We start from the raw sequence: 16589 nt of genomic DNA on the forward strand, positions 1-16589 counted from the left end.
TTGAAAGTATTAATGACACGTCCTTTTATAATTTCTGTTTTTCTTGTCTTTACATATTTACAGAAGTTCAACGCTAAAATCAGATGCCGCAAGACATGTACCAAGGTCCGAGTTTTCCCTTGCACTCTTACGTTGAGTCCTTTCCCTACCAGATAAGGGTAGGAGCAGAAGGTGTGAAGGAAATAAAATTGGTTTCCTACTGTCTTCCCATTTCGGAAAAATGAATTCACTGGTTTTTGCTTTTCTTTTTCCTCAATAGGAAAGAAGAGTTCTACATCCCCTGTCTGTAGAGGATACTGTCTGTAGATAGCCCCTCAGAGATGCCGAGGACTTGGATGGCCATTATGATATAGCTTTTGCTTGATGTGAACCATGTTTCCACTGGTGTCATCATACTGCCGCGGGTGACGTTTTCGAAAATCCCTTAAGTTACAAAACTTGGGAATCCACGACCAAGAGTTGTCTGTGGAAAAAAAATGAAATATCTTAGTCATTATCATTAATCAGAACAAGCCTAAATAAAGAAAAATAGGTTATTTTATTTGGGAAAGTAAAGTGCAATAGAAAAGAAAATGAGGCTTAAAAGTGCTGAAGGGAAGAGGGGGCAACCAACAACAAGATGGATGGTCTTTTTAAAATATTAGTGGGGTGTCAATTTAGCAAAACTGAATAAAATTATATCTATGTGAACATGTATATTTCATTAAAAGGGTTGTCTAATGAGAGTTAAACCCTTCTGAGTGGAGCTTTACAGCAAACAGTAGGACCACGGAAGTCACCTGGCTGTTATAGTGGCCATTCAGATAAATGGCAGTCCGTGAAATACAATGTCAGCTTGGGTCCACTGGAACAGAAGCTGTTATTACAGAGTGGACCTCCATCACCAGGGATTTGGATCACAGAATTAGGTCTCTGCTCTATGATGTCTATATGTCCTAATAGAGAATATGCACATGTGACAACCTTCTTGGGATAAAACACAAAATGGCTGCCTATGGAAGCCAGAATAATGGGAAAATGATATACTGAAGGGAACCAAAGGGATCCCAGTGCATCTGATATGGTAATGTTCTAGAAACAAAAGAAAAGGACAAATTATCTTCAGTTACATCCAGGACTATACAAAACAAAATTTCCTTTGACAGGAGAGGCAGGTCCTGGAGCACTAGTGACGTTGAAACTCTCCATTCTGTCTTTCCCGCAAAATCAATTCTGACTCTTACAAGGCTTCCATGATTTGGTGTTTCAAAGATATCTGTTTAAAGATCAGAAGCCTTCGGACCAACAATTTACTTCCAGAGTAATAAGAATAAATGTCATTCTTCTAAGCTTAAAGTGGTTTTAAAGCAATTATCCTTATCTCAAAGGAAGAATAATGGAGATTCCTCCTTGGAAATTGTAGAGGTTAATGACCTTGACATAAGATCTGTTATTTCATCGTCTAGATACTTCGGTTTTGTTAAATGAAAAACTGCAGGTAAATCAAAGAAGATTAACCATGTACAGTATATTCCACATGGAACATATATAACGAGATTTGGGCCATCTTAGGCCATCTCTTATTCTGTGGGGTCCAGGTACAACTGCCAGAGTTGTTGAACTAAATACTGGAATATTTAGAAAAGAGGGAAACCCATAGTCAAAATTTTTGGTACCCCTTTATGGCACTGGGTTTTGATACCCAAAAAATAAAGGGCCACTCCTTGCTCTTTACACAACCCTTGGACCAATTTAATATGCCCATGTTAGGAAAATAACGCAGCTCCTTCTTGGAGAGTGATCCTGCACAAGTATTCACCACCTAGTGTAAGAGGAGATGGGACTAACCAAGAACCCTATAATAGGAGCATGGTCTGCGTCTATCACAGGTTCACTCCTTGACTGAATGCTGCAGAATTACACAATAATATACATTTTTACATTAGATTTACAGGAGTTGATTTCTTGGTCAGGCATCCTCTGGGTATGTCTGCACTGTTTTCCCTATATAGTGCTGTTAGCAGTTTGGCGAGGTCAAAACTGCTGACAGACTTAAAATTTACAAGAATACTAAATATTCCCTAAAGTTAATTTTATCATTATGGAAACTCCATCCATCTTCACTAAAATGATGGTGAAAGAAAGTACACACTGCCCTCAGCAGAATTGTTCCTCAAAGTCTTAGTCAGATCTTCATACACCCAAGGCTGGTTTTATAAAATGTGGTCATCTACAAACAACTTTTCTCATAATTGCAGCTCATGTAATGCCACCGTATAGTGTTGTACTTTGTACCTAGGCTTCCCATCCACAAAACCCTAGTAAATGGTGGCCCTACTCAATTGCCCAGTTTGTCACCCCATCCCCCCCAAACTTCAGTTGTGCATACAGCAGTCTGAACCACCTTGGTGTCCAGATCATGCCACATGAAAACATATTTCCAATTGTGTCTTTGTAACAAGCACTGCCAAATATATTTATTCAGAATTTTTACTTACTTGCCACAAAATCTGCAACCATATCGGTTGCCACATTTTCATTCTTGAGAAAATGGAATAGGAGAAACACTTGACTACACAATTAGACACAGGGGTTGTTTGTAGTCTGTAACCATAGAGACCTACAAGTCTGTATAAGAGCTGTGTACACAACACAGCAGGATATCTTTTTCAATCTGGACTGTGTGCCAAATTCCCTTATTTTTATTTCAGAAGCACTGGAGCAATAGACCAATGGCTGCTAAGGTGGACATATACAGAATTTAAAGCATAGGTAGAACATGGTTAAACAAATGTATTGATATGTTGCAAGAACACTTCTCCTATCTACAACTGCAATCTACTCTAAAACAAACTAATGAGAAAAGTACATGTAATGTCAACTGTCTTCAGCCTAGAGCCCTCGTAGGGCGACATCTGTGATTTAATCTTGTTGCGAACCCTATTTAGAAAAACAGGGACAGGAGGTTAACGTTATCTCAGCAACAGGGGTCTCGTCTGTTGTTCCTTTCTAACAACTTAATTTGTTTTAATCTTATGTTTTCTTATAATTACTAAGCACCAGAACGCTGCAGAAGGGTCTTCACATCTGTGACTGCATTACATGGTACTATCCATTCCAATTGGTTGGATCTGCCCCCTCTAAGGACAGCCTCAAAATCAGATAGATCTTAATATGAATTTTATTGCATTATTATTTAGGCACTGCATATCACTGCATGAAGGTAGTACACAGCCTAGTCCCATTATTATGACTACTTGCTTCTTACAATGTCAGCAGCTTGTAGCTCAAGAAGGAAGCCACGTGTTGTCAGCTGGCTTGGTGGGTGATAAGCTGTCTGCACTCATATCCCTCATTGCTGTCATGGGTGAAAGGGGCAATTTTATCAGAGTTGTAAAAAGTTATGATTATTGGATATTGGGCAAGGGGCAGGGAAGCACATAGCCTTGGTGCTGCCCGAAGCAAAAACTAAAACGGCAATTCCACACCCCACACCATCCCATGCCAAATTCTTGACCTTACCACTTCCCTCCAGCCAGAGGTGTAACTTGACCAGCATGCACTTTCTATAATACTGGTGTATGCGGCACAAGGGTCTTTGGGCCCCCTCAGGGTCCTGGGCGACTGCTACCTCTGCAACTCCTATAGTTACACCCCTGAAGAGACCAGTCCTGCATGGAGACTTACTGGAAGTACTTCATGGTATGGAGACTTAAAGCTCCATGGGAAACGAATAAGCAAAGAGAACCATCTTGCTAGCGCCACCCCTTGGATGTGGTTCCCTATGAGTCAAAATCTGACTTTCCAACAAGCCTTGGGAATTGGATTAGGATTGGCAATAAAGCAAAGCCAGAAATTCATCCGAAGGTAGCTGTTTAAGGGTGCCTGCCCATCATGAGTACGGAGTAGAATTCCTTGTCAAATTCTAAGGCTTGTTAGAAAGTCGGATTCTGACTCGTAGGGAGCCACTTCCAATAGGTGATGCTAGCGAGATTATTCCCTTTTTATTTATTTTTTACAATAGTAAGAATTACTTCACTATCACCCAAGACAAATATATGTGATAATTCTCATCATATGAAAGAATATACCTATAGGGAATAAAATCTGACCAAGGACAACATCTGTATGGAGTTAGTAAGTTCTTCCCATGTTTGGTGGGTTTCTTCCAGGCAATCTTCTCCCACTTTAAGTACATACTAATAGGATCATTTGCTTTCTATGAAATTGTCCCTAGTGTGTATGGCAAATTAGGTCGTGACCTCCATTAGGCAAAGGGACTGATGTGAATGGTGAGAATTTCTGCACTGCGCCGCGGAATATATTGGGGGATATGCAATCAATAGAAATAAAGCAACAACATCTGACTGCTGTTCTACTTTACTTGTAAACCACCGCATGGCCTGCCTGAACCGGCCTCATAATGTACATTTGCCTCTAAAAGAACATACGCATGCAGCACTGACAAGCTTTGCTACTGGAAGCATTTGCCTATAGGAAGAGAAGCAGCAATAGTTAATTCAGCAGAAAGCGCAGATCTGGAGGCCCTGTACCCAAATATGCCCCCTCGTTTATCTGCATTGTCAAGAATGTTTTCATCTCAAATCTGAAATGCCGTCATAACAAGAGACATTATCTGCTGGATGTGCATGCCAATGTGAGCAGCGGCGAACGCAGATGCGCACAAACAGCTCCTCCTATCAGCTGCAGCCATACACTACATCCACACTATAGCAGAGCTAGGAAGAAACCCATTTTTAGGTCGATGATGTGGGAGATATAGTTGCATCGGCCACCTGTCTATACTGGAATTCACCAGGGTGACCTCTCATAAAAGCTAATGAGAAACTAATAGACTTTTAATGGAATTTAGAAAAAAAATAAGGAAGAAAACGAGGTAACAAGTGTCCTATAATTGTAACTATTGTCAGCTCTTGTGTTAACGCTCTCATTAAAATCTGCAGCGGCATGATGGTGATTTATACTTCCTTTCATTTATTCTTATCATCTTGAGGAACTAAAATTAGAAATGATTATCTGCTTTTTTTCCCAAGGTGGTGGTGTCTCACAAGAGGAAAGTCTCCTCCTTCTCCAAGTCAGAAATAAGATATATTATTCAGAAACATATTCCCTAAAATAAAATTTGCAGACATTCTTTAAGAATGTACGGTGGTGCTTGAAAGTTTGTGAACCCTTCAGAATTTTCTATATTCCTGCATAAATTTGACCTAAAAAAGTATTAAAAGTAGATAAAAGAAAACCAAATCAAATGAGTAAAAAAATGTTAAGATTGATCATTTATTTAGGATTAGCAGATAATTTGAGGGTAACATAAAGCCCGTATTAGACGGAGCGAATATCGTACCGAATGTCATTAATGCGAACGAAACTGAACAAGCCCCGCGAGATTTAATAAGTATCAGTGATTAAATGACGAGCCAGAAATTGCGTGTTTCTCGCCAATTGTGATCTTTCATCCTGCTAAAAAATTATCGCTCGGTCACAGATCTGTTCGTATAATATGGAATTGTCTAATCGCTTACAAATCAGATAGAGGTGTGTCACTTTGTAGCGAACAATTAACGAGCAAAAGTACAAATGAACATCGCTCTGTAATATACACATTTTTGGTCGCTAATGAGTCGCAAAATCTTCGATGGACCATGTGATTGGAGCATGTGATCTGACGTCACCACAGGTCCTTTGGCCCACAGCTCATCATTAAGTAAAGAAGAGACCGGGAACTACGCGATCAAGAGGAGAAGGTGAGTTAATTTTTTTATTTTTTTAACCCCTCCAGCACTATTATACTATGCATTCTGTATTCAGAATGCTATTATTTTCCCTTATAACCATGTTATAAGGGAAAATAATACAGTGAATAGACTGTCACCTAGAAACCATGCGTGAAAATCGCACTGCATCCGCACTTGCTTGCGGATGCTTGCGATTTTCACGCAACCCCATTAATTTCTATGGGGCCTGCGTTACGTGAAAATTGCACAATATAGAGCATGCTGCGATTTTCACGCAACGCATAAGTGAAAATCACCGCTCATGTGCACAGCCCCATAGAAATGAATGGGTCGGTATTAAGTGCGGGTGCAATGCGTTCAACTCACGCATCGCATCCGCGCGGAATACTCGCCCGTGTGAAAGGGGCCTTAGAGTTAGATTTTTTTTAAATCAGTGGGATGACAATCAGGTGTGAGTGTGCAAACTGTTTTATTTAAAGAACAGGAATCTATCAAAGTCTGAGCTTCACAAAATGTTTGTGGAACTCTATCATGGCACGAACAAAGTAGATTTCTGAGGTCCTCAGAAGAAGAGTTTGTGTTGCTCATCAGACTGGAAAAGGTTTTATTTGGTTATTTATATTGACTTTTAGGACTTTTCTGAAAATCATGTAGTTTTATGTCAAATTTATGCAGAACTATTGAAAATTCTTAAAGGGTTCATAAACTTTCATGCACCACTGTAGTAGGTTTTTGGAAGCACTATGGGGGAAAATTATCAAGCTTCTTTGTCAGTTTTTCAAGTACTGGTTTGCGCCACCAAAGTTTCCAACTTTTTGCTTGTGTTATATACTCTTGCTTATTTTGTAAAAAGTAGACAAGGCATGGTTGGGAGGGGGTGGGCTGAGGGCAGGACCTGCAAGACCCAACATATTTATCAAGTTAACATGTGTGCTGGAAAACTTGCGCACATAACACCTGAAATCTATTTCAGCTCCTGGCTGGAGTAGATTTAATTTCTGGTCACAATTAGAGCTCCCGTATGGGGTTTCATAGAGGCATAAAACACATTGTGCTGTCCGATTTTTTTCAGGACCCATTGAAAATGAATGGGTACAGAACTGGTCCAGATCTGTTCCACAAAAAACGGAACAGATCAGGAAAGAAACAACGGACGTGTGAATGGACCCTAACAACGCTTAAGTATCGGTTACAACCATGTGCAGCGACTGGTCCAACAAAGTACTTCTGGAGTGCTCAGAATCTGACTCTATAATGGTCCCCAAAAATCCACCAGAAGATACCCCTATTTGAAATGAACTGTGAAGCCAATCACAGTGAAGCATATGAGATCTGTTACAGACTGAGGATCCTGGAGTGGGTTAAGTCTCTCTCAAAATACATAAAACTTGAAGCTCCTGGGTGCCAATGCAAAATCTGTATCATCTACCATGTATAATTTACCAGTGGGCTTTTAGGCCTCCTCAGGCACCAGGGCCCAATTGCGGCTGCTACCTGTGCACAACCTAATAGAGCTATGCTCCTGTCTATGACTATGAGCCAAAGAGGAAAGGACATACCATTGGTGCAGCCTGTTCAGCTGGGGTCGATAGGCAAGGAAGGAGGGGGGTTGCCATTATAAAAAAGGGCACAAAGGTTTCCTTATACTGATCGATAGATTCTGATCCATTAGATGAAGGTGTATATCCACCCTGAGCAGAGGGTAATTCAGCAGCTCTTGTTGATCAAAGCTCATCCTTGAGATTTATAGAAGCCAGACCAGCAGTGATCAGTTGGAAACCCTTAATATAAGAAGGAGTTGTCAACATGGGACAACAATTTTAACCACACCCATGTGGTCCTGCAGAAAAATGTCCCCATTCTCCTGCAATCCCAGTCTTGCAGAGGGGCCAGAAATGTTCACAGCCCACAGGTGACCAGGAAATATAATATATGGCTGCTCTGATTTTGGTGCAGTGCATTCACTTAAACTAAACTTTCATTGCTGTCAGGCAAAGTATGTGCCATGGTTGATTCCAGATACTTTTCAGACATTTGTGGCCTCAAGAAACGAGACACATCATGACATCTTCAAAAAACACTTGATGACAAGTCCTCCTGGGCACAGTCTGATTCATTGAAGTAGATCATATGAACAGGGAAATCCTTACATAACGATATGAGAATGTTGGAATCAAAGAGATGTTGTCCACAGTACATTTATATATTTTGTGAAATATATATGCATCTTCTTAATGCATTGTGAAGCAATACTAATACTTCTATTTTCTATTCCTAATAATTAATTTTCCTACTTGTCAATAGTCCTGAGTTTTATCTGGTCTCATGAGGGATGTGGTTTAGGGTTGCAACGGGTATTGAATTATCGATACTTTTGTACCGGTATCAATTCGATACCGGGATTTGACATTTACCGATACTAGGCTGCGTTATTGCACAGCCTAGTATCAGAGAACGTGGCGTGCAATGCTCTCCATGTTCTCAGCAGCACAGGGGAGAAGGAGTCTCTCCCTCCCCCTGTGCCACTGCTGCCAATAAGAAGAGAAACGAGAGGATGAGGGGAGGGGCTGTGGTTACTGCACCACCAATGATGATAACTAACCCATTAATACAAATATAGGCGGTGGGTGGCGGCGCCAAAATCACAGCCAGCACCCGGCCTCTATGACAGTGCGCTGCGATCCTCAGCAGGTAATCCATCAGATGTGGCACCTGAGGGGTTAACTGCTGCGGATCGCAGCGCCCTGTCATAGAGGTTGGGTGCCGGCTATGTGATTCTGCCGCCAGCATCCGCCTCCTGTATTTGTATTAACCACTTCAGCCCCGCTAGCTGAAACCCCCTTCATGACCAGAGCACTTTTTACCATTCGGCACTACACTCCTTTCACCGTTTATCGCTCGGTCATGCAACTTACCACCCAAATGAATTTTACCTCCTTTTCTTCTCACTAATGGAGCTTTCATTTGGTGGTATTTTATTGCTGCTGACATTTTTACTTTTTTTGTTATTAATCGAAATGTAACGATTTTTTTGCAAAAAAATGACATTTTTCACTTTCAGCTGTAAAATTTTGCATAAAAAAAACGACATCCATATATAAATTTTTCGCTAAATTTATAGTTCTACATGTCTTTGATAAAAAAAAAATGTTTGGGCAAAAAAAAAAATGGTTTGGGTAAAAGTTATAGCGTTTACAAACTATGGTACAAAAATGTGAATTTCCGCTTTTTGAAGCAGCTATGACTTTCTGAGCACCTGTCATGATTCCTGAGGTTCTACAATGCCCAGACAGTAGAAAAACCCCACAAATGACCCCATTTCGGAAAGTAGACACCCTAAGGTATTCGCTGATGGGCATAGTGAGTTCATAGAACTTTTTATTTTTTGTCACAAGTTAGCGGAAAATGATGATGATTTTTTATTTTTATTTTTTTCTTACAAAGTCTCATATTCCACTAACTTGCGACAAAAAATAAAAAATTCCAGGAACTCGCCATGCCCCTCACGGAATACCTTGGGGTGTCTTCTTTCCAAAATGGGGTCACTTGTGGCGTAGTTATACTTCCCTGGCAATTTAGGGGCCCAAATGTGTGAGAAGAACTTTGCAATCAAAATGTGTAAAAAATGGCCTGCAAAATCCGAAAGGTGCACTTTGGAATATGTGCCCCTTTGCCCACCTTGGCTGCAAAAAAGTGTCACACATCTGGTATCGCCGTACTCAGGAGAAGTTGGGGAATGTGTTTTGGGGTGTCATTTTACATATACCCATGCTGGGTGAGAGAAATATCTTGGCAAAAGACAACTTTTCCAATTTTTTTATACAAAGTTGGCATTTGACCAAGATATTTTTCTCACCCAGCATGGGTATATGTAAAATGACACCCCAAAACACATTGCCCAACTTCTCCTGAGTACAGCGATACCACATGTGTGACACTTTTTTGCAGCCAAGGTGGGCAAAGGGGCACATATTCCAAAGTGCACCTTTCGGATTTCGCAGGCCATTTTTTACACATTTTGATTGCAAGGTACTTCTTACACATTTGGGCCCCTAAATTGCCAGGGCAGTATAACTACGCCACAAGTGACCCCATTTTGGAAAGAAGACACCCCAAGGTATTCCGTGAGGGGCACGGCGAGTTCCTAGAATTTTTTATTTTTTGTCGCAAGTTAGTGGAATATGAGACTTTGTAAGGAAAAAAGAAAAAAAAAGAAAAATCATAATTTTCCGCTAACTTGTGACAAAAAATAAAAAATTCTAGGAACTCGCCGTGCCCCTCACGGAATACCTTGGGGTCTCTTTTTTCCAAAATGGGGTCACTTGTGGCGTAGTTATACTGCCCTGGCAATTTAGGGGCCCAAATGTGTAAGAAGTACCTTGCAATCAAAATGTGTAAAAAATGGCCTGCGAAATCCGAAAGGTGCTCTTTGGAATATGTGCCCCTTTGCCCACCTTGGCTGCAAAAAAGTGTCACACATGTGGTATCGCCGTACTCGGGAGAAGTTGGGCAATGTGTTTTGGGGTGTCATTTTACATATACCCATGCTGGGTGAGAGAAATATCTTGGCAAAAGATAACTTTTCCCATTTTTTTTATACAAAGTTGGCATTTGACCAAGATATTTTTCTCACCCAGCATGGGTATATGTAAAATGACACCCCAAAACACATTCCCCAACTTCTCCTGAGTACGGCGATACCACATGTGTGACACTTTTTTGCAGCCTAGATGCGCAAAGGGGCCCAAATTCCTTTTAGGAGGGCATTTTTAGACATTTGGATCCCAGACTTCTTCTCACACTTTCGGGCCCCTAAAAAGCCAGGGCAGTATAAATACCCCACATGTGACCCCACTTTGGAAAGAAGACACCCCAAGGTATTCAATGAGGGGCATGGCGAGTTCCTAGAATTATTATTTTTTTGCATAAGTTAGCGGATATTGATTTTTTTTTGTTTTTTTCTCACAAAGTCTCACTTTCCGCTAACTTAGGACCAAAATTTCAATCTTTCATGGACTCAATATGCCCCTCACGGAATACCTTGGGGTGTCTTCTTTCCGAAATGGGGTCACATGTGGGGTATTTATACTGCCCTGGCTTTTTAGGGGCCCTAAAGCGTGAGAAGAAGTCTGGAATATAAATGTCTAAAAATGTTTACGCATTTGGATTCCGTGAGGGGTATGGTGAGATCATGTGAGATTTTATTTTTTGACACAAGTTAGTAGAATATGAGACTTAGTAAGAAAAAACAAAAACAAACAAAAAATTTCCGCTAACTTGTGCCAAAAAAAATGTCTGAATGGAGCCTTACAGGGGGGTGATCAATGACAGGGGGGTGATCACCCATATAGACTCCCTGATCACCCCCCTGGTAAGGCTCCATTCAGACGTCCGTATAATTTTTACGGATCCATGGATCGGATCCGCAAAACACATGCGGACGTCTGAATGGAGCCTTACAGGGGGGTTATCAATGACAGGGGGTGATCAGGGTGATCACCCCCCTGTCACTGATCACCCCCCTAGTAAGGCTCCATTCAGACGTCCGCATGATTTTTACGGATCCATGGATACATGGATCGGATCCGCAAAACACATGCGGACGGACGTCTGAATGGAGCCTTACAGGGGGGTTATCAATGACAGGGGGTGATCAGGGTGATCACCCCCTGTCACTGATCACCCCCCCCCTGTAAGGCTCCATTCAGACGTCCGCATGATTTTTACGGATCCATGGATCCATGGATCGGATCCACAAAACACATGCGGACGTCTGAATGGAGCCTTACAGGGGGGTTATCAATGACAGGGGGTGATCAGGGTGATCACCCCCCTGTCACTGATCACCCCCCCTGTAAGGCTCCATTCAGACGTCCGCATGATTTTTACGGATCCATGGATACATGGATCGGATCCGCAAAACACATGCGGACGTCTGAATGGAGCCTTACAGGGGGGTTATCAATGACGGGGGTGATCAGGGTGATCACCCCCCTGTCACTGATCACCCCCCCCTGTAAGGCTCCATTCAGACGTCCGCATGATTTTTACGGATCCATGGATACATGGATCGGATCCACAAAACACATGCGGATGTCTGAATGGAGCCTTACAGGGGGGTTATCAATGACAGGGGGTGATCAGGGTGATCACCCCCCTGTCACTGATCACCCCTCCTGTAAGGCTCCATTCAGACGTCCGCATGATTTTTATGGATCCATGGATACATGGATCGGATCCACAAAACACATGCGGACGTCTGAATGGAGCCTTACAGGGGGGTGATCAATGACAGGGGGGTGATCAGGGAGTGTATATGGGTGATCACCCGCCTGTCATTGATCACCCCCTGTAAGGCTCCATTCAGACGTCCGCATGTGTTTTGCGGATCCGATCCATGTATCCATGGATCCGTAAAAATCATGCGGACGTCTGAATGGAGCCTTACAGGGGGGTGATCAATGACAGGGGTGATCAGGGAGTGTATATGGGTGATCACCCGCCTGTCATTGATCACCCCCCTGTAAGGCTCCATTCAGACGTCCGCATGATTTTTACGGATCCATGGATACATGGATCGGATCCACAAAACACATGCGGACGTCTGAATGGAGCCTTACAGGGGGGTGATCAATGACAGGGGGGTGATCAGGGAGTGTATATGGGTGATCACCCGCCTGTCATTGATCACCCCCTGTAAGGCTCCATTCAGACGTCCGCATGTGTTTTGCGGATCCGATCCATGTATCCATGGATCCGTAAAAATCATGCGGACGTCTGAATGGAGCCTTACAGGGGGGTGATCAATGACAGGGGGTGATCAGGAAGTCTATATGGGTGATCACCCCCTGTCATTGATCACCCCCCTGTAAGGCTCCATTCAGACGTCCGTATGCGTTTTGCGGATCCGATCCATGTATCCGTGGATCCGTAAAAATCATACGGACGTCTGAACGGAGCCTGACAGGGGGGTGATCAATGACAGGGGGGTGATCAGGGAGTTTATATGGGGTGATCATGGGTTTATAAGGGGTTAATAAGTGACGGGGGGGGGTGTAGTGTAGTGTGGTGTTTGGTGCGACTGTACTGAGCTACCTGAGTCCTCTGGTGGTCGATCCTAACAAAAGGGACCACCAGAGGACCAGGTAGGAGGTATATTAGACGCTGTTATCAAAACAGCGTCTAATATACCTGTTAGGGGTTAAAAAATTCGGATCTCCAGCCTGCCAGCGAGCGATTGCCGCTGGCAGGCTGGAGATCCACTCGCTTACTTTCCGTTCCTGTGAGCGCGCGCGCCTGTGTGCGCGCGTTCACAGGAAATCCCAGCCCTCGCGAGATGACGCGTATATGCGTCGTCGTGCGCAGGGCTGCCGCCTCCGGACCGCACATCTGCGTTTGGCGGTCCGGAGGCGGTTAAAAGGTTACTTATCTTCATTTAGTGGCGCAGTGCACCCCCCCCCCCCCCAAGCCCCCCTGTATTATAATCATTGGTGGCAGTGGCCACAGAGTCCCCTCCCCTCCATTCATTTGTGGTGCAGTGGCAGCTTCTGATCAAAGCCCCAGCTGTGTAATCCTGAGGCTCTGATTGGTTACCATGGACGCTACTGAGCTCTATTAGGGTGAAAAAGACAAGGGATGAAAAGATCCCAGGTTCTAGTCCCTAAGGTGGCTAATAGTTATTAAATAAAAAGCTTTAAAAAAAGTTTAAAAAAAAAACACCAAAATATTAAGTTTAAATCACCCTCTTTCCCAATTTTACATATAAAACATATAAATAATAAATAAATAAATATATTGCATATCGCCACGCCCCAAAAAGTGCAAACTATTAAAATATAAAAAAAATCTCCTATGCGGTGAACGCCGTAACAGAAAAAAATAAAATAAAAACCGTGCGATTAGCCATTTTTTTGTCACCTTGTCCCCCAAAAAATAGGATCAGACTGTTCGTTTATGGGCCGGACGTTCCATAAAATGCAAAATGCACGCAGCTTTTTTGGTGTTTTATTTTTTTCGGGTGGTATCGAATGGTATCGATCATAACAATACTTTTTTATGGTATCGAAATAGAAAATGTTGGTATCGTGACAACCCTAATGGGGTTTATTGAGTATTAAAAGAGACATTTCTGGGAATTTAAAGGTTGTCCTCCCCATTCAAACGAATCAAGAACCTACAAGAAATTAGCACTGCTAGCTCCTTTGATGTCGGTGTGCAGAACTGTTCCTTTTAAGGCTGGTTTGATTTACTAATCCAGTAGGTAGCATAAATGTATGGCAGGTTTACACTGCTCGATTTTCAGGCAGATTATAGGGAACGAATGTCACTACGAATGGGATAGGCTGTTTGACAGGCTATCTAGACCAGCACCAGATTTATCACAGTGGCCCAGGCTAGATAATAAATAGGGTTCCAGGAGGGATAGACACTTTTGTCTAACTCTATGCCAACTACTGTCTGGCTTATTTTGAGACCAGAATTGTGGCACAATTTGGAGAAAAAAGCACATCTCTGATCACACCCTGTTCCAGTGATTCTCCAGACTTCCCACTAAGCCCCACTATCTTTTGATCAAGTTGGAAAAAAGTGTAGAAACCCTAACTGCGCCAAACTGCACCATTTAGACAATTTGAGCCACTTTTTAGACAGATTCTAGGCCATAGTTTTGTTTGCAGCGCTTTTCCTAAGTTTTGCATTTTTTTGTGGCATTTTCTTAAAAAAACTAAACAATTCAGATATTGTCTGGAAGTCTGTTAAACCCTCCCCATAGGGAGTAGCTCCCTGCAAGTGAAGTCAGTGGGAGCTGAGACTGTGAAGGAAGTAGAAGCAGGAAGCTGCCCTGGAAAATTACCAACCAGCTTGAGACAGAGCCTTACTCCAGCCTCTGAGGAAGCAATTGAGACTATATTGGAGTGTACCAGCCATTTAGAGTAGGTGTGTGCTAAAAAGTCTTTGGAGGTAACCTACATCACAGCAAGCGCACCCCAAGCCATCACCAGGCAGAAGAAACCCTCAATACCATGGTGTGTTTCAAGGAAAATAAAGGGTTGTGCTCCTCCCTTCACTGTAGTGCACAGGCCCTGGGAAAGCTGGAGAAGGATTACCACTATGAGTACTACAACCACCATCCTCACTGTGGCCATCACATTAAAATCGGAGTATGAAATGCCGGTCTTAACCACTCGCCTACCACCATGTGGCTGTTATCTGCAACCCGATGTTCTGCCAGTACAATGCTATGGAACCAGCAATTTTGGTTTTAGTCTGCCAGATTCTCTGCACATTTGTCGGGTTGCGGCCAGATCTCTGCCGGTCCCCATTATTATACTTAATGGGGCCAGTGGGTATCAGGTAGCCTCCAGCAGTGCCGGATGCAGATGTCTGACGCTAGTGTGAAACTAGCCTAATTGTAGTGACCTACAGAATAAAGTTAACATGTCATTTTTATCATAGTGAACACTGCAAAAATAAAACAATGGTGGAATTGCAGTTTTTGCCAATCCTACAAAGTTTGGGCTTCCCACTACATTGCATGAAAATGGAATATTAAACGATGCCGTTAGAAAGTACTAACTTGTCTCTCATAAAACAAGTCTGCATACGGCTATGTGAATAAGAAAAAAAAGTTATTGAGTTTGGACGACAGGGAGTAAAAAAAACGGAAAATGGCTGCATCAGGAAGGGGTTGAAATGATTTGACCAATTTATCAGCACAGTGCAATATTTTGATAAATTTGATTTATAAAAATACCGCACCAATAAATTCCCCACTATGTAGGCCATTGGGCCTTGTATCAACTGTAACGCTATTCATGTAATTTACATATTCTAGTGTACAGGTTAAAATTTCCAGTGTACTACCTGTAATCTTAAAGGGGTATTCCCATTTCAGGCATTAATGGCATATTGCTAGGCTATGTCATCAATGTCATAGAGGTGAGACCCGCTCCGATCTCCAGAACGGGCCCCCGAAGTGGAGTAGGGCGCTCTACACAAGAGTGCCTACCCTCCATCCACCGCTATGGGAATTCTGAAAATAGCCAAGCATTGGCTCAACTATTTTTATGATGCGCTCTACAGTATATTCACCACTATGGGACTTCTGAAATTAGCCGAGTGCGCCTGCTTGGCTATTTTCAGAACTCTCACAGCAGTGAATGGAGAGCACGCCACACATGCACAGTGTGCTTTAGTTCATTTCTAGGGGGGCCCGTTCTGGAGATTACTGCATCTATCTGATATTGATGGCTTATCCTAAGATAGGGAATAAGTGTCTGATTTGGGGGGTCTAACCGCTAGGGTCGCAGCTGATCACAAGCATGGTGGCTCTTGCTCCCCAATGTGAATGAAGTGGCAGTCACACATCCGCACTTCTGCTCCATTCAGCTCTTTGCTGGTGATAGCTGACGGCTTGTACTCAGCTACCTCCAGCTGTCCTATTGAGTTGAATGGAGCGGTGGACACATGTCTGCTGCTCCATTCAAATAGGGAGCACAGGCTCCTGTTCTTATAGTCGGTCGGCATCCCCTGTGGATAGGGGATAAGTTGTCTTAATGGGAAGTTTTTACTAATGCGATTGTTCCTAGATGTAGTCATAAAATGCTCAAAAATTTGGCACACTTCTGGCACATAATCCGAACATTAGAGGCACTCACTGAAAATAAAATCCAGCATTTATAGTTTGCATTGTAGTGGTGGCCTGCCCTCCTTGCATTAGGTCAAGTGGTTATGTGATGCAAGGGGGCCGGGTCACTGCTGCAGCCAGCCATAGGCTGCAGCAGTGTCAAAGCGGATGCTGACCATGGGCGACCTGAGCAAGGCAAAGGCAGTAGGGCAGCAAATAAGCTGGGACCC

At 42.8% G+C, this 16589-nt stretch overlaps 1 protein-coding gene across 1 annotated transcript in view; it reads right to left on the reverse strand.

The window, feature by feature from the left end:
• Window positions 1-314: 314 nt before the first annotated feature.
• Window positions 315-16589, reverse strand: part of TMEM240 (transmembrane protein 240) — a 65079-nt gene continuing 48804 nt past the window's right edge. Inside the window, exon 4 of the mRNA XM_044278279.1 lies at window positions 315-463. Within this exon, the coding sequence (XP_044134214.1) occupies window positions 315-463 (149 nt within the window). The remainder of the gene's footprint in view (window positions 464-16589) is intronic.

The sequence above is a fragment of the Bufo gargarizans genome, chromosome 2 (assembly GCF_014858855.1).
Source record: "Bufo gargarizans isolate SCDJY-AF-19 chromosome 2, ASM1485885v1, whole genome shotgun sequence".
In the NCBI taxonomy this organism is placed as follows: domain Eukaryota; kingdom Metazoa; phylum Chordata; class Amphibia; order Anura; family Bufonidae; genus Bufo; species Bufo gargarizans.